At 34.1% G+C, this 24308-nt stretch overlaps 1 protein-coding gene across 1 annotated transcript in view; it reads left to right on the top strand.

Moving 5' to 3' along the window:
- Positions 1-791: 791 nt before the first annotated feature.
- The window catches only part of LOC117121572 (acetylcholine receptor subunit alpha-like 1), a 32264-nt gene continuing 8747 nt past the window's right edge, over positions 792-24308 (top strand). Inside the window, exons 1-3 of the mRNA XM_033266815.1 lie at positions 792-1161; positions 16668-16813; positions 20252-20296. Of these exons, the coding sequence (XP_033122706.1) occupies positions 1092-1161; positions 16668-16813; positions 20252-20296 (261 nt within the window). The 5' untranslated portion in view covers positions 792-1091. The remainder of the gene's footprint in view (positions 1162-16667; positions 16814-20251; positions 20297-24308) is intronic.

Genomic DNA, 24308 nt, shown 5'->3' with positions numbered 1-24308 from the left:
AGACAGCAAATGCGAAATACTTATAAAACTGTAAAATGATTGGTCTATATATTGTTTTATATATACAGTATATATATATATATATTATAGACCAATAGTTTACATTTTTGTTTTCATTTCTGCTATAAATTTCAACAAACATTAACACTGTAAACGGTATAAGACGCGGCCATCAAAAATTGAATGTACCCTTCTGTATCCCATTGTCTCTCCAGTTAAATAAATAAAAAAATAAAAAAGAAAACAGTTATTCCATCGGCCCAGTTTGTAGTCTTCTATACACGGTACATTAGCAACTGAACCTGGGTCACCGATAGGTTATTTACAACACTATATTATTGTATTTGAATTGCAGCTGAAAATTGTGCCCAAATAACAGTCAAAAGACAACACGCCAACCGCTTATTTTTAACCGTGATTTTAGGGTCACCATCTCTGCTGCATGCCATGCGAAGAGAAAAATAAAGCACGGCTAAATCTCACAGTATAAACACTCCCAAAAGATAAGTATACGTATTTATAAAAACAGACAGTACTTATTGTAATGAACATTGCAAATTTACTGACAGTGGTGATAGAAAAGATTCTCATTACAATACTAGTGCATTAATATCCTCTAGTATCGCCATCTCTGTCATTGTTTATAATCATGAATTCTATATACTTTATATCAATTTTCCCGAGCCAGCAACTGTAATTAACATAACCGACACGTCATCATTGTTCTCACTCCATCCCAGAATAACATGATAGACAGAGAATAGTGTTAAAGTTGGTGTCACTGAATTCTCTGGTCGTCTGTGGCGTGTATCATGCACGCATCTGCGCACTTAATGAAGCGGGGTGTGCGAAAATCAGGTGTCAGAGTGAATGGCATGGAGCGAATATTCAAGTTGAGCCCACAGTTAATATTTAACTGAATTGATCTACATCCGATTTCGTCAAATCCTGCCACCGAGTGAAACAATTTGTCAGTCAAAGAGTAGCTGGACATGTAAGAGAACCCGCAGTTACTGAATTCCAGTAATCACCAAACGCAATATTTCTGAGCATCTCGGTCGCAGCAAAGGAATACATTGTACGATATCAGCATGGCGCTTCTGTGTTACACAGCGCGCTATCTTATTTATTTCTGGTTCTTCATGCTTTTGAATATTCAAGGTAAGTACCATGTTCAATTCAACAGTGCATTGGCGTAGTAAACTTTTTTGCGTGTTTTCTGAACGGGTGCATATTATTTTAATAGGTTAAGACTTTAAAACAGACATGCGCTCTGAGCGAAGTTCTTTTTTTTTTTTTTATCATTTTCATGATATATTTTATTCTATTTCTTGTCAATGCGATATTATGGTTTTCGAATTTCGATAAGTCTATTTCCAATTCAATTCAACTTTTATTTCGGAATTTTCAAATACATAGATCAACTAAAAACTAAAAAAAGTGAAACGAATTGCTTGGTGATACAGGATTTAAACCAATGATTCTAGATTGGAAGACAAGCATCTTAACCATTAAGCTACAGCACCCTCAAAGAACAAATTGTTATAAACGTCACTGTGTCGTATAAATAATAAATTTAAGGTAGCATACAATCATGATAATAAAATGGTTTTAGATATAGCTTCTCTCCCCATCTTGGATATACGTATTTGTATATATACATGTATACAGTTTTTTTTTAAATTATTACCAGTACTTTTCTTAATCCTTTCCATATAAAACAAGGCAGATTTGTAGAACGTTTAGAAGTGAGGTTTTACCTTTCAATTTTAGGTTCCCAAATGTTTAATTTTCGTTATTATACTGTTTTATTTGTTTAATAATACTACATAATATTTGTTTAAAAAAAATCAAGTTTGATATCATCGGCCCTATGATTTTTATCATTAAAAATTACACTAAGTTAATAATAGTAATAATAATAATAATAATAATAATAATAATAATAATTTGCATTTATATAACGCGTATTACGCAGCGCCTCTGCGCTTTTTTCTTCAAATTATGTACCGTAAGTTAGATGAGAACGCAAGGGAAATTGGAAATGTATACACAAATGAACTCCAGTATATTGAGTGAAATTTGCTTATCCACAGTATTACACTTCTCGCCTGTAATTTGGTGAGCTATTCCTTTATGAAATTGAATGATTAAATGACATCATTTCAATGCAAAGACTACGTTTGAGGATAATGAACCAGTCAATGGTGAATCTAAAAAAAAATAGAAAATTAGATTTTAGGATTAAAGGCTAACACCAAAAAAAAAAAAGGTTTTTTTAGTGGGAATTTTTTTAAATTTCCAACTCTAAAGTAAATGTACATATAGTTATGTAGCACCAAAACATGTGTCGGATGAACTAAATGCTTGTCATAGAAGAAACCTAAGGAGGAGTATATTGAATATTTAGTGACCGAAAATTTTTAAGAATGAAAGTCTGTATGCAGTCTGTAAAACTAATGCACTCTCAGAAAGGGTATTTGGTTATAGATAGGCCTAGTTAATGCTTGGGCATGTTTTGAGGATGAAAATACACCAGCTTTTTCATCATTCATTTATGCGGTTGTTTTTAATAATAGTATTAAAGAGCGTGTTGGAAGACACCAAATCAATCTATTGTCTTCAATTAGAAATGATTTATGTTCTAGAAAATTTAAGTTAACTGATTCCGAAGATTTAAATGTTTTAAGATAGAAATAAATTATCTTTTTTAGCTTTGATTTGTTAACTGTATATGCCCAGGACTTAAACAGAAACTTACAGTATATTGAATTCTGTTGAACTATAGTTTTTGAAAAAAAAAGTTGTTATAATATGTATATATGTTAATATATGACAATTAATATAATACGAATAATTTAAAAATTACATGCTTAATTTACGACGTTATGATCCGATGATAATATCCTATGAGATCAGATGTAATATTCAATTGATTGATCATATATACGTAATTATACGGTGTGGATGATATAATAAATCTTATTGAACGTAATTATAGAAGTCTTATTAGTTCCGTCATTTGGCAGTGATGTTTATGCTGGTTATAATAGTATTAAGGACGGAAATAATGACAATTTTATTCTGGTAGCTCTGGGCGATGTTTAAAGAAAGAAATCAAATATTGGACGTATTATATCGTCCCCTAATATTACACGCGTGATTAACGACGTGTAACGACCAGATTATGCTTTTGGGAATTATGATTGAATTGATTTCTTAGATCTATTTTAAAATAACAGATGAAAAATACAAACAAAAAGCAAAATATAAATTTAATCTTTTTAATTTTTCGATTTTGATTTCAATTCATTTCAAAATACAATTAGGAACAACTATATAAAAAAAATTATAATTTCTGGCAGGAGCCCTCTGACTTTTAAGAGTTTCAACTCGTGTCCTTAACTCTATTTACTGCACTTGCTTAAAAGAAAGGTTTTTTGTTAGGATTTCAGGAGCCCTACTATTCAATGCATATACACATATAATAATTGGTTGTAGGTTATAGGTTATAATAGGTTAGCTTGAGTCTTTGAAGCCGATTCAATGTAATCACAGTTAGAAGCATAAGCAGTGGCTAGTCTGGAGTATTGAAATAGGGGTGGCGAATGTGAAGTGGGAGGGCTTATGATTAGCCTATGTGAGGGACGCTATCTGGCAAAATAAGGTGGATATGCAGTAATTTTTATTACTTGATAAGTGGGGAGACTTGGGAAACGCAAGCTTTTTGGGGGGAAGAAGGGGGTTACGTCCTCCGCAACCCTAGAGGCGCCACCGAGCATAAATAAAACACCAATAGGTATGAGCTGAAGTTATTAAGCGTTTAGATTGATTGATTGATTGATTGATTGATTGATTGATTGATTGATTGATTGATTGATTGACTATCTTCACAATTTTAGCCTGAACCACAAATAAGTAAATGAGAAATGATTAAAATAAAAATAATTTTGTAAATGGAATAATAACAGTAAAATAATAATTGACATTTTTTATAGCGCAAATTATAAAACAATGTTAAAATCAAATGCGCTTTTGACAGAAAAGTTTCCTTAAAAAGTAATGTTTTGAAGTCAGCTTTGAAAGTGGGTATTGTCGAAGATTGCTTAAGATGTAATGCTAGAGAGTTCCAGAGGGTAGTAGCGCTGCAAAAGTGAAAGATCTGTTGCCGATAGTTTTGATGTTGTTTTGGGGAATAGAAAATAGGTGTTGGTGAGAAGATGAAGGGAACGAGAAGGGGTATTTTGGGAAGGAGATAGGATAATTCTGCAAAGTTGAGAGCTTTTAAAGTCAGGAGGAGAAGAATTATATACTTAATCCTCATGACATACACATCGCATAATGAATGAGAACAGTAGTTTATCATGACTAACATTTCCCTTGTTTAAATAGTAGTAAAAAGAAAATGTTGCTTTTAGGTATGTTTATGCGTACAATTTTAAAGTCCTTCGTCTAAGATAGATGTATTGTAATTATACAGAAGCGCAATGGACGTACGCTAGCCTGTCAATATTTAAACGTTCTCGCCTGCAAACATTTGTAATGGTAATAGAAAACGGTGCCTTTGTACACCTCGCATACCATGTTTCGCTATAATCATATAGGAATACAAAATACCACCGGTAACACGTACATGTAGGAATTTTTAAAAGTGATAAGTTGGTGTTATAATGATGGATTATTAATTAAGTCCGTATAGAAGACGGGTGCAATGCGTGCGTAATGTTCTCCAACTTTCAACAAAAATCATTATTTCAATATAAAATACGAAAAAAAAAAACACGTTGACTTGAATACGTCTAAAATTTAGGATAGGTTAGCTCAAACCTCTTAATGCCTATAAAATCCCGGAGCTCCGGAATGGCCTGAGGTGTACTGAACTCTTTGGACTATTGGGCGTAACCCCTGGTGTTGTAAAGAAAGTTGTTCACTTCGTTCGCTACGGTAGTAAAGTGTAAAATGTACGAAGATATATAAATGATTGATAGCCATGTCTAAATTATTTGATAAATACATGGTGAATCTTTGGCGAACGAAGATCAGACTACAGTGCATTTCACATATCGCAGAAACAATTCTTGAATTATTTAAGAATAACAGCAATCAAACAAAATCCTAAGTATATAAAATTCTTAAACTAACGAATAAAGATTTTATTGTCAACGATGTCTACTTTAGAAATTGAAATGTACCCCAAAACAAATATAAAAACGATTACATAATACAGAAAAAAAACCCTTTCAAATAAGTTTTAAAATTCAAAATTTGATCTTTAAAATTTTAATTTTTTTAAGATTGTTAAGCATTATTTGAATTGAAATAATTATGATGATTTATAACTGGTCCCCATTTTCCATAATTGTCACACATAAACAAAAAGCATTTCAAGAACCATTAAGGCTCATAGGGACTGAAGCTTATCCCCAGTTTTTGTGGCGTAATGCGGATGAGAGTGTTTTCCCCTGGATAAGACGCTAGTCTATCACAGGATAACCTCAGCAATTTTGATGGTACATCGTATAATCTACAGTGACCTTGCAGTTGAAAATATTTATCGGATTAACTGCCCGTTTCGGAAATAACTAGGCCTACTAGTGGGCATTTCTTCCCTATCATACAAACATCTACATAGACATAATATATTTTCTGCCAATGGGTGCCATGAGAAGATGTCATGGAGAATCCGATTCGAAGAGACTAAATGTTAGGTGACTATTCCTACTGGACAGAGTAGAGTTATAAGCTTCTAAGCATGACCTATGAGAGACAGTGACATTGCACTACAGCATATCTACAGCACAGCTATGCCTACAGAGTTTTGCCCCCCCCCCCCGTCGGGGAGAGTTCCCCCCCCCCCTGTCGGGGAGAAAAAGCACAATTCGTCGGGGAGAAAAAAAGAATATATGTATTTTCTACATATTAGTAGACTATAAAATCGATTAAATAAGCCTTTAAACCCCTAAATTGTAAAAAATTTCGGGGGCTTTTCCCCCAGGACCACTTTCGGAAACTTTTAATCGAAGCTCGACCACGCGCACTTTGCTTTCGTCGGGGAAATCTGACCCCTCGTCCGGGCATCGGCCCCCTCGTCGGGGGTCTCCCCCCCCCCCACCTGTCGGGAAAATCCTGGCGCCACCCCTGCTGCATGAGCATGCTTGATGATGCGTATGGTGGTGTGAATGATGAATATCGTGTCAGGCAAACATGGCGTTGTAATTCGTTACAGTAATTAAACCTAGTGCTAAAGCCTAAATCTATATGATTGGTAATACCTCATTAGACGTGCAACAGTTAAAGATTTTTTTTTGCCGAAAGCAGCCCGAAATTATTCAACGACATCTTACGAAATATAGGCATATATACTTGACCATCTACTACTGTACTATAACTCTACTATCTCGCTTGAATATCACGCGTACTGTCTAATTTTAGGTAGTCACGGCCAGAAGTTCTTGACATCTTATAATTACAGTAGTATAATGGCTGGATGAACGAGGAACAACAACATAATTGCGAATGAAGAACATGTCCAAAATTTAAATAATTCCAGGTTCTGAGTGATATTAGTTTATTTGACTCTCAAAGATGTGTATAAGAGACAGACATTAGGCAATTTAATACTTAATACAATTAACATACCTGTTATGACAATACAACACTTAGTTTTTATCTCTTAACATATAAAACAATATAACATAAATGTAATTGGGGGGATTGGAAAAAAACAATTATTGCAGTATTAACTCATATAATCTAATTAAAAATTCATATCTCTTATACACATCTAGATGTGTATAAGAGACAGGCATATATACTTGACCATCTACTACTGTACTATAACTCTACTATCTCGCTTGAATATCACGCGTACTGTCAAATTTTAGGTAGTCACGGCCAGAAGTTCTTGACATCTTATAATTACAGTAGTATAATGGCTGGATGAACGAGGAACAACAACATAATTGCGAATGAAGAACATGTCCAAAATTTAAATAATTCCAGGTTCTGAGTGATATTAGTTTATTTGACTCTCAACGATCAATAAAGAATGAATGAATTAATGACACATGACGATTTACCAATCGAACATATTTGTATTCAAACCTCCATGCGACCTATCCCAAGGGAATGTGAACTTGGGTCAGGCCCACTCGCTCATATGCATGATTTGGCGATTTGGTATTCATTGGCGTGACTACGATAATCAAGCGAAAAATTCAATCCTGTCTTATGTCACTAGCAATCCAATGCAATGAAATATAAAAGGCCAAATTATTGACCGTTTTAAGTAACTGACAGTCTAGGCTTAATATTTCGCACCTTCCAGTCACTTTATTGGACACTTTGTCTCTAGAGAATGTTTCTGAAATTGACTAGGGTTATGATGCTACTAATATTTCCTTGGGCAAATTCTATCAACGAAATTTTTAGGGCATCGACTGCCCTTTACCGTATTACGAAGCAATAACTTATAAAGTCTTTGCCACTCACTTTTTTTTTTTACAAAGCTACTGTGTGGTCATGAAGCAGTCATGTGCGGGTTAAAACCCATTGCGTCATCTAAAATTCGCTGAGCGTCCAGATGCATGAGTGCTTCTCTGTTTACCACTAGGTGAATTTATTAGCGCGAATCGAAGGAGTCGGTTCGGTTCCGGAGCTCTGATTGGTTGCGCATTTTTTCGCTTCGCAAAAAGTAGAAACAGTTCGAACTACCGATTTCGCTGAAGCGAAAACTCCGATAGAAATGTGAATGCGCCTGCGCATAAACCTACGCTTTCGACTCGCGCGAATAAATTCGCAAGTGGAAAACAGGCTTAAAGCAGACTTTCCTGTTTCCCACTTAACGAATTTATTTGCGAGAATGGAAAGCGTCGGTTTATGCGCATTTACATTTCTATCGGAAAATCCGCAACCAATCAGAACTCAGGAAGCGAACCAACGCTTTGATTCATGGAAAAGGCCGGCTTAAGCCGCTTTCCACTAAAAAGTAGTAAAAATGTACTAAAACGTAGTTTGTCGTAGTGCCTACCTCGCACTACGACATTACTAAAGTTTTAAAAGAATTTTAAATTCGCGCTTTGATTCACACGAATAAATTCGCCTAGTGGAAAACCGGCCTAAGCCGTTTTCCACTAAAACGTAGTAAAAACGTACTAAAACGTAGTTTGTCGTAGTGCCTGCCTCGCACTTCGACATTTCTAAAGTTTAAAAAATTGTGTAGGCCTAGGCCTATGCCTACGAATTCTGTTTCACCCAATTTTCCAGTGAGTCTTATGTTGTGTTCGCTTTACAAATGCAAATGAAAAGTTAGGCTAAGACCCACCTCTTGAATATTGTTGGTATATTTCCTCAAAAAAATCCCATCTAAAATATTTTTGAGATGGATTTTGATAAACTTATTTTGGTGTAAACACCAAGGATAACCCATGAAAGTCAGAAGAAGACATTTCTAGTGGGGTCCTTCTGGCTGTGATTGAGCAGTACACCGGGAGACAATCCCCTACTCTTTTCCAAAGAGTGCACTGCGTTCTTTAACGTGCACATGGGCCATAATGCACACGGGATCAACGGCTTAAACGTCTTATCCGAAAGATCTTGATTTTAGCCATGAAGATGTTAAAATGCACGGAGAGTAGCGATGGGAATTGGACCGGGGATCGGACAAAAGAGATTTCTACGGCTCAGCGCGCACACAGTTTTGCTACCACCAGTTTTGCCGACTGAGCTAAGCTGTTCTCTTAAACGTCACGTATAAAAAGTAGCGCAATCGTGTGTTTGTAGGACAAGCGCCGATCCCTGGCCCTGTTCTGATTAATTAGTTAAGTTTTATTGATACAGCTGAAACGTCCATTTCTACCCACCGCTCGCACGGATATTACCTCGCGAGTTTCGCATGACCATGTTCCAAATTATTAATTTTTTTAATGCTTTTATATAATGTTATATCATCCGTGGTATTAGCACAATAATTGTGTATCTCATAATCGTTCAGTGAATCCATCGTAATAGTACAAGTGAAATGCGTTGAAGCGTAAAATATATAAGCTAATTATCCGTGGTGTTTTATGTTCTGCAATTTTAACAGACACTTTTATTGTCGTAGCCTATTTGATTTGATTTGATTTATTCGGCTTAACAAACATCATTGCATTAAATGAGCACGTATAAAAATATAAAGTACATTTAAAAAAATGAACTAACTGAACGTGAATAACAAAATAAGGTTATAAACGAAAATTAAACTTATTTCCATTTGGGTCCATAGACTGCATATTGCAGTTCACAAACAATAACCAAATCCGGACTATGGAGAAAACTGAATCATTTTAATCTTGGATGAAACTCTCTTTACTGTAACATATTTGACTTCAATTGAGCTGAATGTTTCTCTTTAACACTTTGAATAACCGGTTTGGTTTTTATTCCTCTTGTCGTACTTATTATGTAGTAAAATGTGAATATGTAAGAAAAAAACTTTTTGGTATTTTTATTATAGGGCCAATGACCGATCCATTGAGTTGTTTGTTTTGATTGAAGGTGTAAAATAGTGGTTTGGTGTTTTTTCATTTGAAATCGTTAACTTCATTTTTTGTTGGTTGTCTGTTTTCGTTGTATTCACTGTCTGTTTTAATTGCATTACTTGGTGATGTTGGTGGATGAACTCTCAAAACTATCGCAAAGATCTGAATAACAGATTAAACCTCATCGACTGTAATGATCACGGTATCTGTGACAGTAGGAAACTTTCGATTTGTGCGACGACGCCTGACCGTCCTACCTGGCGTCATACGTTCTTTGCATACGTTCTCTTCACTAGAATAACGGTAAATTAACTTGCTTAAACGGTAAATTCGGCTCGGATTACAAGGACACGATTACGTAACGTGGCTGGCAACAACCTACTCCAACAATGCTAACAACAACAGCAAAGTAGTCTCATTATTCTGGTTTTTAGAAATTATTTGTAATATTATGGGTAAAAACCCATCCAGCTAACGTCGGTTTTACGAATAGTCGATATTACCAATGACCTTTGCCCTTTGCATCATCGACCAAGTAATAACAGTAAAAAGTCCGATTGCGTACGTTTTTCAAAGTGATAATGTATATATTTCTTAATAATAAAATCAGATGTGTTGTATTTATTTATTGACAATTCAATCTTTTCCATTTCTGTTATAATTATTATTCGCTAATAATTCAGTTTCAACGAACTGCCACCAACGCCAGTCGTTAAAATGAGCGCTCATGTTTACGATGACGAAATAAAAAAAGTGTGTTGGAAGTCAGCAACTTATTTGACACTGCGAAGCTAGATTTTTGCGAAGTGCATGTAAACAACAACACAATTCAGCAATCAAAAAACTGCAAAAAAAATTTAAAAAAATTAAAAAAAATGGGAGAATGCTAGCGAAAATAATTTGGTTTTTTATCGAAGGTAAATTAGCTAGGGTTTAGTCTACTACTATGCGGTAGACCACGCTTCTGCACTGTCGGTTGGTTCGTATCTGGTAGCCTATATATCAATGGCAGAGGATAGCTAGGCTAGGTAGTGGAAACTGACACCTGATCTACAGTAGTTTACGAATTTGTCAATTATTTTTACGAATACTCCTTGTTACTGAGGTTCGTAAAAACAGTAGACGTTAACAACCCTTTCCACCGTGTGACGTCGACGGCCTCGAAGCTGGCTGGCTGTTTTGCTCTAACTTGGCATCGAACACAACTAGGGAAAATCGTATCATATTTCAAGATTTAGATAAGTGGCTTAACTTCGACGTGAACCAGGATTTTATTTCCTGTTACTGTTTACTGTAGTTAAATTACTCTAAATTAAAGTCTTAGCACTAAGCTGGTTCAATGGCACCGCCAATAAACTATCGCTTACATAATCATTTTGCCGACATCTTATCATGGTTTAATTGTATTTAATTCGCCCATTAACTTGTCACTGAACTTATAGTTTTCTGTCCAATCAACTAATTGTATCTTTAACTTGATTGCGATTGGTTAATACCATTAATTGTATCTTTAACTTGATTGCGATTGGTTAATACCATTTATTATTCTTTATGTATGTGTAAGATCTCCAAAGTTTCCTCACTTTAACGTTGATAAAGATATAGATAGCAGGAGCTATCAAAATATCTGTTTGATTTTGTTATAGTTAAATAAATTTGTGTCGTAAGGATCAACATTTACACATCTTTTCATAATTGTAAGTGATAGTATGCCCAGGATAACTAATAATTGTACGTATTGTTGTTTGAACATTGCAATTATCGAATTAGTTGGCTTAAAGCCTGTCTCTTATACATGCAGAGCCGATATGGCCCATGTGGCCATAGATTACCCCCAGTTTCAAGTTTCGTGAAAGCAGATGAGATTGTTGTGCTCTCCCTGGGCGGGACGCTGGTCCACTGCAGGTTACTCCCATCAATTTGCTGGTACCCGTTAATACAGCTTGGTAGACTGAAACAATGTAGATAAAGTGCCTTGCTCAAAGACACAAGCACAACGTACAGCAAAAGATTGAAACCCCAACCTCGAGTTTCGAAAAGCAAACCGTTTCCACTGCGCCAAACCGATCAGATGCCCGTAAAAACTCCCTTATTGTACTAAGACTACTGGTCTAACCAATACCAAACTGTTATCTACGAGACTGTGACTACTAACAAAATTGATGGGGTTTGTAGGGTCAAACGGATTGACTATGTGACGAAATAAAACTATTTTGATAAACCGCATTTAAGTTACTGTCTATTATTGCATTACTGTTTTGTGTATTATTATTTTATATTACAACACACTAATTTGAACAATATAAAGCGATAGATCATCTTTTTAAATTCTTTTATGCCCAAAAGCACCTGAGCATGTACGGTATCTGAGCATAACAAGCACTTAGGTCTACTCCACGGCATTTAAAAAAATCGTTAAAGTTAATACGGGATTCAACGCTTAAGATCAATAACATGTTTTAGCGATTAAAATAAAGTCAAAACACCATCTTTTCCAGTAAATCGTTATTTTCTTCAGGTTTAACGTGGAATATTGCCGTGGGCTTTTTTACGATGCACCATCGACAGGATCGGGAACAGGCTAGACAGGCGAGGCGACAATTTGATTTTTATTTATTTTTTTCAATTTTAATGCTGACTCAGGTTGTAACTACACCTCTACGGTAACTCTCGCTTAGAAATCTTGAATCTTACCCATTGATGAACGTTCAAGTCAACTGACTTAGTGGTTTGCATAATACTGAAAGAAAAACACATTTGAGACGAAATCAATACTCAGCCGGTGGCATTTAAGTCATCAGTGATTTCATTAGTCGAGTTAGTTTCGTAAAGGGAGAATAAACGCTAGGCCAAGCAGACAATATCGGCAATTAACACATCCCGAGAGAATTTGCCGAGGGACACCCGGTCGATTATATCCGAGTAATTTAACAAGTATTTGCTCAAGTGTGCTTATTAATTTCAACTGATAATTCAGTTTGGCATATTTTTTGATAATTAAACTGTTGCTCTGAAAGAAATCAAATGGCATATATTTAAACATAACGAATTTTTTTTTATCGATGTCAGAAAGAAATTATCATCACTGCTCCACTTCTAGGGCCATCAATCAATCAATCAATCAATCAATCAATCAATCAATCAATCAATCAATCAATCAACCAACCAACCAACCAACTAATCAATCAATCAATCAATCAATTAATCAATCAATCAATTAATCAATTAATCAACCAGTCAGTCAGTTAGTCAGTCAGTAGTCATTCAGTAGTCAGTCAGTAGTCAGTCAGTAGTCAGTCAGTCAATCAGTAGATGTTTTTATAAGCAGCTGTATATATTATCGCACTATAGAAACATTATTCCAGTATGACGCTATGCTCATGCGAATGTCCATTCTGAACCCTTATCAGAAAAGAGAATGAGAATGTCCCCAGTCATGCTATACAGGGGCGGATCCAGGATTTGAAAGAGGGGGTTCATTTTCCCATAATCCCAAAAATGAAAGGGGGTTGGGGATCCTGTTGGGGGATGAGCTTTCCCGACTTCTGTGTTGTCTTTTAATGACCTTTAATTTCTTCAAAATTCAAGGTTGTACCCCTCAGAAAAAAAAGGTCAGGTGATTTTATCTCATTCTTAGGCCTATACCATAGAAAATAAATCAAAGATAGGCCTATAGTCAATATATTATTACCAAACCGTATGCCTAGGTAGGTTAGCATGCATTTTGTAAGCCAGGACTCAGTAGTATTTTGTTACGTTTCTTCACAGAGGTGGGGGGGGGGGATTCGTCCGAACCCCTTGAACCCCCCCCCCTGGATCCGCCAATGCTATAGTAAAAAAAATACGCTTATTTTAGTCTGAGTTTTATAAAAAAAAAAATAAAAAAAAGTCGTACGAGTCTGATTATAGTAAATAAAACACTGTAAAATTATAGCCTTTTGAAGACTCATTTTATTTGACATTACTCTAGCAGAGTGCTCTTCTTCTTCAGGTAAAAGTGTTTGTTTGGCAATGTAAACATGTTTTATAAACATGGAATAGGCCTAATAATAATAGTATAAATAATGACAAAATGAGTCCTATTTCGATGTGTTTGTGTCACTAGATCACCGATCTCTTGCTTAATGTTCAGTGGCGGATCCAGGAATTTGCAATAGAGGAACCCAGAGAGGGAATTTTAGAGAAAGACTGTGAATAATACCTCAGCCCCACCATAGTTGGAGCTGAGTTTAGAAAATTTATGATTATGGCACCTCTAGATGGCTGGAAATGACACTCTTAGACTAAAATTTTTAGAAGAATTTTTTTTTTTCATTTTTGAAAAAGGGGGAGGGGGCGGCTGGGCCCATCCTTGAACCCACCACAGGTGTTGAATACGATCTCCAAGTAGCAGCGGGTACTGTAATGCTAATTCACCATGAGTTTTATTGCTACAATATGCCAACAAGGCCTCTATGAACTCTATATATATATATATAAAGACAAAAATAAAAATTATGTCCCTGAATTTATTAATAATTCAATGAAATGCAAACAGTACTCAGCAGAAACTGTAAATTAATTTAGCTCAAGCTTTTGACCTCACAGTAGAATTCTTCAGACGATGTTCACTGTGTAGACAAAAACCAGATCAACATTTACACATCTTTCCATAATTGTAAGTGATAGTATGCCCAGGATAACTAATAATTGTACGTATTGTTGTTTGAACATTGCAATTATCGAATTAGTTGGCTTAAAGCTAATTGTCACTGATCTATAAAATCCGCCTAGATATTTTTTCTGGAGTGATTAATTTGAACTTCCGTAGTTCAATAGTCTTACAAACCTCAAACATGATATATTATGCAGTCAAAAAGTGCAATTCATTAAGTGAATACCAACAGGGTGTCATTATTCAATGAATATTATTGATTATAATTTTTTTCTGGAACAAACTGTCCATATTGATTATTTCCCAGGAACGTTTTTGTTCTGTCTATTCTAAAGAACCAAAGCATATTTCATTGTATATGTACATATTTTACATGGAAAATAAAGTTTATTGAGTACCGGTATAGTGCACTGATGAGTATTAGGAAATATTATTACCAATGAAGAGAAAATTTTTCTAAACAAGATGGCCAGATTAAGTGTTTAAAACCAATGTTAATATAATTATTATAACATTAATAATAATAATATAGCATAAATACTTCCTCAAATACAGGCAGTGGTCTTTAACCCTTGTTCATTAGAAAATCCAATCAATATAAAAATAAATGATAATAATAATAGTAATAATAATAATAATAATAATAATAATAATAATAATAATTATAATAATTATAATATAATATAAAATAACATAATATAATATAATATAATATAATATAATATAATATAATATAAAAAGTATTTTTTCAAATGCAAGAGGAGGGTGAAGTCAATAAGGAACACAGTTCATGTACAAAATTTGGCAGCCCCAATTTTGTTTTCGGGTTGCAGAAAAAGATCATCATTAATCTGCATTTGATAGGGCCTATAGTTTATTCCATGCGCAAGATGAGCACCACTCCACTTTGGTTTACATTAATACACTCACAAAAAATAATTTCCTTCAAACTCTTCATACATTAATCTAACTTTTGTGAAATAATTTCTATCTAGACTAGCATCTGTTTATAACTGCTTTGTATAATATAGAGGTGAATGTGTATATTTATTGGTCTATTATTAATGCTATAAATTCCTAAGTGTTTGAACACTCCGATGACCGAATTATTTGATTGAAGGCTAAGGTTATTGCTCTGTGATTGGTCTTCATGAATAAATTCTTAAACACTATACTTCCATAGCTATCGTATACATAATATAGAGCACCAGCAATATTTAATTAACACCAATCAAGTGTAATACTAAGGATCGTTTACAAACAATTTTACCGAATTTCTTAGAGCGATTTTGTTATGTTTTCCAATTCAATTCAATTCAATTTAATTCAAATGACGTTTATTCAATAATGGTAAACAATACAATAATGATATACAATACAAAAATGAAAATGGGAAAGAAATGTAAAACAATTATGAAAAAAATATACCATCATTGGAATCATGATTAGAAGCAGAATTCTCTCATCATGGCGCCATGAGTAGAGAAAAACAATGAAAGGTTAAAGGTTATTGCTCATATGTGAATGGTCTTCATGAATTAATAGTAAACACTAACTTTACATAGTTATTGTATTATTTAGAGCACCAGCAGTAGGTTCAGCTAACACCAACCAAGTGTGATACTTTTACGATCGATTATAAACAAATTTTTACCAAATTTTATTGGGCGACTTTGTTATGTTTTTCAATGCTTACTTAGCACAGAAACTTTGAAAATATGAAACAGATTTTCATATCATCATAATCATAAACAACACATACGACAAAAACCGAAAGGTCCACTGATAAGAAAGTATAATACTCCAAGTATTGAAATGCACGCCATCGTGTTGGGATTCAATATTTCGACATTAATTAGGTCATCATCAGGAATGAAAAAATTATCCATATTAGCAAGCTCATATGCACTAGTACCAAAAGTGTTTAACCAATCAAAACATTACCTCTAGTAGGTGACATAGCAGTGATTTAAACAAAAGATCAAAGCATTCTTACTCTACTGATCAAAGCTACCTACAGAAACAAAGATAAAGATACATACGACTTAATCATCATAAATTTCATCCTCATCATCATCGTTATTATTATCATTAAAATCGACGCGTCATAAACATTATTATTATTTATATTATTATTACTATTATCATATCACCATTATTATTATTATTATTATTATTATTATTATCATCATTAACTTTATCTTTATCATCGTCATCATTATTATCATTTTCAATATCATTGTTGTTATCATTTTAATATTAGGATTATTATCATTATTATAATTATAGTTATTATTATCATTACCACTATTGTCATCATTTTATCACCATTATTGTTATCGCAATCACTATATTTTTCAGAGTATTATCACCGACATTATTATCCATATACAGTATTTGTTATCATCTTTATACTTATTATCATTATCATCTTCTTTCTCTAATCTTAATAAGCATTACAATATTGTCACCAGTACTTCTTTGTTTTGTAGGAACACAAGGCTCAGATATGCAGAAAAAACTCTTCGATAACTTATTTGAGACAAGTGACTACAATAAGCTTGTGCGACCAGTTAGAGATGAAAATAATAACATTACTGTATCGGTTGAGTTGTACTTGAGCCAAATTAATAATGTGGTAAGCATATTCACTTATTTGATAGTTTGAATTTTATGATAATAATAATACTGACATTATTAATAAATGCAATAATAATGATGATAATAATAATAATGGTGGTGGTGATGATGACAATGACGATGATGAGGGGGTGGTTTGGAGCAACGCTTGTGAAAATATGTTTTTGTCGTATGCACGATAAATTGTTATAGAATCGTGCTAGAGTGAAAACTTCTCTTATTTCTATTTTCTATATGAGCAATTGCTTTTTAGCCTGTTATTGTCGATCGTTATCGCCATAGTGTAAACAGGCCTTTGGAATTATTTTATCGTTATGACGTCATTTTTTATTTGTGAAATTATTTATTTATCGTATACACGATAAATCGTTATCGAGTCGTGCTAGTGTGAAAACACCTCTTATTTCTTTTATTTTCTATATGAACAATTGCTTTTTAGCTTTTTATCGTTGATCATTATCGTCATAGTGTAAACAGATCTTAAGCGGTTTGGTTTGCCAACCTCGCGCCCCAGGGGCTCAATTTTTCGTTGTGCATTTTGTTTGCCCTGCGTTGCTTCTCTCCCACCCGTGAGTATAAATGGGTACATGGTGTGGCTGCCTGCACAAGTTGCGCTGAGCTGATTATAGCACACTATACATGTGGAACTAATCTTAGAAATACACTTCGTACCTCTCTACATTAATAAACAATCAAAAAAATAAATAACGACGATTGTAACATGTCATATGTTCCTAAGAGCCTTGTCAATATTTTTTATTTATCCAATGTTTATTGATACATTTTATCCCACGTACATTTTTTAATTGGCTAATGGTTTCTTTCATGGCTTTTATCCCCAGGCCAAGGATGCCAAACAGCGAACTTATCACTCTTCTAATCCTATCCCTTCACAAGCCAAAAACAATTAATTCTCTAGAGAAAGGTCTCATTAAGGCGCTTATGGAGGGGAGTTGTTTTGGTCGTAAGAAAAATCCTGTTACCGTGACAGGAATTGAACCCAGGACCCTGGGATTCAGAGGCAAACATCTTATTATAACCACCATGCTATTGAACTCCACTCCAAACTTTTAAAATGTATATATAGTACCAAGACGGTTTCGAGTTTATCTCTATACGTGAACACATGTGTACTATAGTTCTATATAATTATAATGAAACACTGTCTTACTAAATTAACCTGTCGTGAACCCTTCTATTAGAATTCTAATATGTAATTAGCTACAACACCATCGGTATTTGATCAATCTTAGTGTGTTTTATTCTAACAAAAGCAAGACACATTTCACACGGTAATTATTGCAGCTTCAAATACACACTATTGCAGCTAGTTCTCGCCATAAAGTGCTCACGCAGAAAATTTGATAGGAAATGAAACAGAACGTTATATTAAAAGCAAATACAAACGACAATATGAGATGTTCATGGCTGGAGTAATTCTCAATTCGTTTTCGGCTCATAATACGAAACTACTATCCAGCGCGTTTAACACATTTTGCATGCTGTGAGGACGCGTCTTTAATGTGCTCAATTTTAAAAGCGCTCAAGATTCGGAAAAGTTTTAATGATCCCAACGATTGCCTCTCATGAATGTTTACTCGGCATGCCATCAGCAAAATTAAATCCTTAGCCGAGCAATCAGAAATTTTCATGCGTATTGATTTGTATTTCGAGACTTAATTACTGCTAATGGCATGCAGACTCAACACTCAACTTAAGATGAGGAGAAATGTACTGCTTGGATTAGCTAGGCTAACATTCCTTCATAACACTAACTTATAATTTTCATTTTTCTGTCTTACGTAATTCAAGGTTACTTAATACCATTCTGTCTTGCACTGTAGCCATTTTCACATTTTAGCCTTAAATGCAAGTTATTCACTTGAAATCATCATATTTATTCTAATCGTCATTGCTGTCAACATCATCATCTTTCATTATCATTATATCGTCATTGTTGCTGTCGTAACTGTCGACGCCGTTCCTCTACATCGTCATTTTAAAATTATTAATAGTCGTCCCTAACAATAGCAGCGCTATTAAATCTTCACCATCGTCAACCAAAGCAAAATTATTATTTTAGCATGATCAACGTTATCATTATCCAATGGTAGCACCCGTTGGAGCAGTGCCGCAGTTGGGGATAGGCACCCCCCCCCCTTCCGGTCGGGCAGAAATATCACAATTCTTCGGAGAGGAAAACTATTACTTGTATTTTCTTTACATATTGACTCTAAAATCGATTAAATAAGTCTTGGAACCCCTAAATTGTCAAATTTTCTGGGGTTCGCCCCGATGATCATTTTCGAAACATTTTGACTAACGACCGACCACGCCCTCTTTGCACACGACAGCATCGCCTGCCTCCCCACCCCTTTTGGGACCTCGGACCCCCGTCGGGAAAATCCTGGCGCCACCCCCGGCACTCATTGTCATCCTTGTCATCAACATCATTATCATCTTCATCGTCTTTATCATCATCATCATCATTACTTTCATCATCATTTAATTATCATCATCATTGTCATAATCATCTTCCTCATTAAAACGATCATCATCATTATCATCATCAAGGACAATAGCATCTTCATTATTATTATTAGTAGCAGTAGTAGTAGTAGTAATAGTAATAGTAGTAGATAGTAGCATCATATAACATTATCACCATCATCGATATCATCCTCATCATCTTCATCATTATCATCATAATTGTAATTATCATCATCATCATCATCATAATCATCATCGATAATGTCATTATCGTTATAATCACCGTTACTGTCGTTTCATCATGATTTGTCGTCATCATTTTCATCAAAAGTGTATAAATGCCTCTACAATTATTGATACTAAGCTATATTCAAGCTACCCATTTTATTACCTGTTTATTTGGAACCATTGATAATTAAATACAAAATTAAGTTTATACATTAAACGAAGGCCTATAAATACATTGAAATTGACATTAATACATTAATGTAAAATATAAATATAAAACGTATTTAACATGCTTTGAGATAATTAAATACATCTAAATCAAACACGGAATAATGTTTAAGCCGTTGGTTCTACGTATTCTTATAATATCGTTCATGAGGATGTTATACCAAGGACTTTTAACTGTGCTGTTAAAATTCCTTGGTTAAACTGGGTTAGAAAAAGAGTAGGGATTTAGATATTGTCGTCCTGTGTAATGGACCGTTTCATTAAGACCCGCCTCTTGGATATTGTTGCTAAGGTCTCATAACAAAATGACAGCAAATCTAGCCACCAACCAAGAAACATGACTTGAGTTTGCTTCCATTACCTTGCGTAAAGCTTGCGTGTTGGTGACATGTATGTATTTCTGGCTTCACCAATTATAAAAATGAATAACACGTAATGAAAAACTTATTCATACTTATTATTGAAACTAATGTATGTTTGCTTTTCACAGAACGAGAAGTACCAACACCTGAGTATGATGGTATGGCTAACACAGGTACGATTTGAAACGCTTCCCTTTACCCATAATGGACGTGTTTTTGGCACGGAAAATATTGTGCAATTATATGATTATTATATGATAATTATATGCTATTATTATACACTTTTAATGCACCATGAAAATGCTATCAAAAAGCCCTTAATTTTCTATTGGTCATATTCAATTTATTTCAGTCGATATCAAAACCTCCCTTTTAATTATTTGTGGGTTTTTTTAATAAATAAAATGTGTTATATTCGTGTAACAAAATAAAACCCCAAATTTAAAAAAAAAAAAAAAAAAAAAAAAAAAAAAAAAAAAAAAAAACCAAGTCGCGCCTTTATATAAAAATAAGACCATTGGAGTGCCGAAAGTAGAATAACCATTCCACTAAAGCAGATATCGGACTAGATACAAAAATGAAAAGAAGAAGAAAAATGAAATTAGGTAAAAAATGACATGCCGGCTTAAACCTGACGAATATGACGACCCTGATATTAAAAATTATTTTTTGGGCTACAGAGTGAATTCTGTTTGCCAAATTTATTAGAAATCAACCCAGGAAAATAGCAAGAAAACAAGGACATTTATCTGTTGTATTTCGTTATATAGGCCTAATTTACACATTTTCAACCTTTAGTCTCATCAAATGCAGTTCCATAATCACCGCTTCACTTGCAGATCTATTGCCTTTTACTTATTGATTAGGGTGTGATGTTACTTGAGATAATGATTTCTTGAGAAGTAAAATGTAGCTTAGTAAGCTGATCTATTAAATCAGTCGCCACTGATATGACGGTGGTAATGAAACGACCAGGCCCTCATTAATTGCAAGAAAAACATGACTGTCAAAATGTATTGATTTCTTATTCCCTCAAAGTGTCCAGTTAGCAATAACCCAGAAGTGCTGACAATGGTTCGATGACGAAACCGTGAAATGTTTCATCTGCCAGCCCATAAATTCGACGTGCGAGCCTTTAGCTATAACCGGTGACCAATTTTTCTGCGCTGTTCCTTGGCATATATATCATATCAATCAGGTTCAGGTGTGTCAAAAGGCTAATATTAACATAGAAAAATAGATTAACGCACAAAACGAATCATAATATTTTATTTTTCTGAATATAGGAAATAGCAAATTTTTTGACAAAAACTAGATCGTGAAAGGTATTAGTTCGACCGGTCTTCCATGGTGCAAAGAAGTAATGGAACGCCATTGGTGCCAAATTCAATTATTTTTTATATTTTCCACTGATTAGGAATTAAATTTACAGACTAGAATCCAGTCTACCGGTCTCGATACGTAACATATTTATGTGAGTATTAAAATTAATCAGAGGTTAGAAAAAGAAAATATTGTTCTCACCAATTAAACAAATTCATAGCCCATTTACACTTTCTTCATTATTTACATAGCCTAGGCGTTCTATTGTTTGGTAAATTCAATTAAAAGATTCGTAGTTAATTATGAAAAACTGGATGGATTATTTAGAGGTCTGTTTTATTGAAAGTTCATATAATGGAATTGAGGATTTTTGAAAGCAATTAATCATTAGAAAGCAGTTAAGTCATTTGGCTAAATTGGTGGTAGTGTGTTAGTAAATAATATTGGTTGTTTTCCATGAAATCGTTACAAAAGAAAGTGAGGTAAGTAAACGTGTTTGCGCTGAACCAGGTGATTCTTTCCGCTGCGCGCTCCTTGTTGCGCTCTTTGTATCCGCAGCAGGAGGATTTTTGCATTTCAAAATGTAAGTCTCAATAGCTCACCGTCCTTCAGATAAGTTTACCGTCCTGGCCAGCGAAGAGATATCTGATATTATGCTCAATGCCGTAGCCAGCTATTGGGACAGTTGGAACAGTCCCACACAATTTTCTATTGGGTACACAAAGAATGGGTCCACATTTTTAAAAAATGGTTCCAAATTATGCTGTTTTATTATGCAAAAATTAGTCCGCTTTCTTTTAAAAAAAAGAGTGGGGGGGGGGCAGATTGCTCATATTTTGCATAAAATTAGTACGGTAAATATTTAAGACAATGGGTCCATATTTTTCATATTGTTTGCGTAAAATGGGTCAACTTTTAAGAAAATTGGTCCTCCTTATTTGAATTTACACGTAAAGTGGGTCCACTCCGATATTGTCCCGCACTATTTCAAAATCCTGGCTACGGCATTGATTATGCTCTACAAGTCATTAACTTTACCATTGGTCCCATAGGCCTATGCACTTTAAAGAAGGCAGTACACTCTTCGGAAAAATGTAGGGAATTGTATGCTGTGTACTGACAAATTCACAAATACGTCTTCTAACTTTCGAGAGAAATTTACTCCAATCTTTGGAATAAGTAATTTGATGTTAATAAATAAATGACGATTTCCATAATTTATCACAGACAATACGATACCACTTGGAATACGTGTATGTGGTGGACGTGTATGCGGTGGACGACGAGAGTTGCTGGTACCGGGTTACCGGGTAGCCCAGACACGAAAGGGACCCTTAGGGGCAAAGAAAGTCATTGATCGAGTTCCTAGTCCACATATCAAGTGCCCTGAGCATCTTACATTAGATGGATATGTGCGCTATATAAAACTATTATTATTATTATTGTTATTATTATTATTATTATTATTATTATTATTATTATTATTATTATTACGTCTTAAAACTTTCGTAAGAAATCGAATCCAGTCTTTGGAATAAGTTATTTGATGTTAAAATTTGACGATTTTCATAATTTATTGCAGACAATACGATACCACTTAGAATACGGTACGTCTTCTAACTTTCGTGAGAAATCTACTCCAATCTTTAGAATAAGTAATTTGATGTTAATAAATGTTTGATGATTTCCATAATTTACCACAGACAATACAATACCACTTAGAATACGTCTTCGAACTTTCGTAAGAAATCGTATCCAATCTTTGGAATAAGTCATTCAATGTTAATAAATGTTTGATGATTTTCATAATTTACCATAGACAATACGATATGCAATTTCATCAACTGCATTTTTTTTTCACAAATACAGCTTTAACAAAATAATACTTCGGAGTCAAACCACATTACCATAATGTATTTGAAAGTACTTTTACAATAAGAAAGGCATACTTTGATTAAATTATTCTTCTAAAATGCAAATGTACCGGTATTCGTCTAAAAATAAATACGAGAGCGTGGTCTACATGTATAGATTAACTTCAAATAATTTACATTACCGGCGTTTTATAGAAGACCTATAAAAATACAAAATAATAATGATAGGTCTAAAAATTGATGTTAAAAACATTGAAATATGAATATGATGACACTGACACTGCCATAGAGTACAATATTTTGAGTAAAATTTTGAATAGAAAAATAAAGTAGTAATGTAATTGTAGGCCTAATATAATCTAATCTTAAGATCTAATATACATTTTTTAAGATTTCAGGGAAATTAAAAAAAATCAACAACCTGCCGCGTGTGAGTGTTAAAATTAATTTCCTGGACATTTTATATGAATTCGGAGAGAAGAAAATAGTTTTGCTTTCGGCATTGGAGTTTTAGTGTATCGTTCATATAAATTCAAACGAGCGATGCTGCATTTGAAAGATTAAAAGGAAAATTCAATTTGGCAGCATCGACTCTCATCCACTTAAACTAAGATTGAAACCACTTTTACAAATACAAACAACAGCGTTTAGCTATAGGCTTAATTAATGTGTTACCAGTAGTTAACATTGATCTCTTAACCAAGTTCACGAAGTCCTACGGGGATTGTTTCCAATAATACAAGGAACAATATCACATCCAAACATCCTGCAATTAATTATTTCATCCATCCATTTGAATTGATGAATAATTAATTATTAGTTTGCGCTAGTGAAAATAATTGCAGTAATAAGAATAAGGTGAATAGAACTTTACAGGTTAAAGCTGCGTTCGCATCGGATTCGAACCGAAATTCGGACCGCGTTTCCGATGCAAGGGATATGGTAACAATGCCCTGTTGATATAGGACAAAGTAAACGCTCAATCTAT

This window comes from Anneissia japonica, unplaced genomic scaffold (genome assembly GCF_011630105.1).
Source record: "Anneissia japonica isolate Jap-2015-1 unplaced genomic scaffold, ASM1163010v1 scaffold3217_len398964_cov164, whole genome shotgun sequence".
In the NCBI taxonomy this organism is placed as follows: domain Eukaryota; kingdom Metazoa; phylum Echinodermata; class Crinoidea; order Comatulida; family Comatulidae; genus Anneissia; species Anneissia japonica.
Note: the sequence above shows the minus strand (reverse complement) of the source record. Positions and strands in the feature narration are given on the sequence as shown.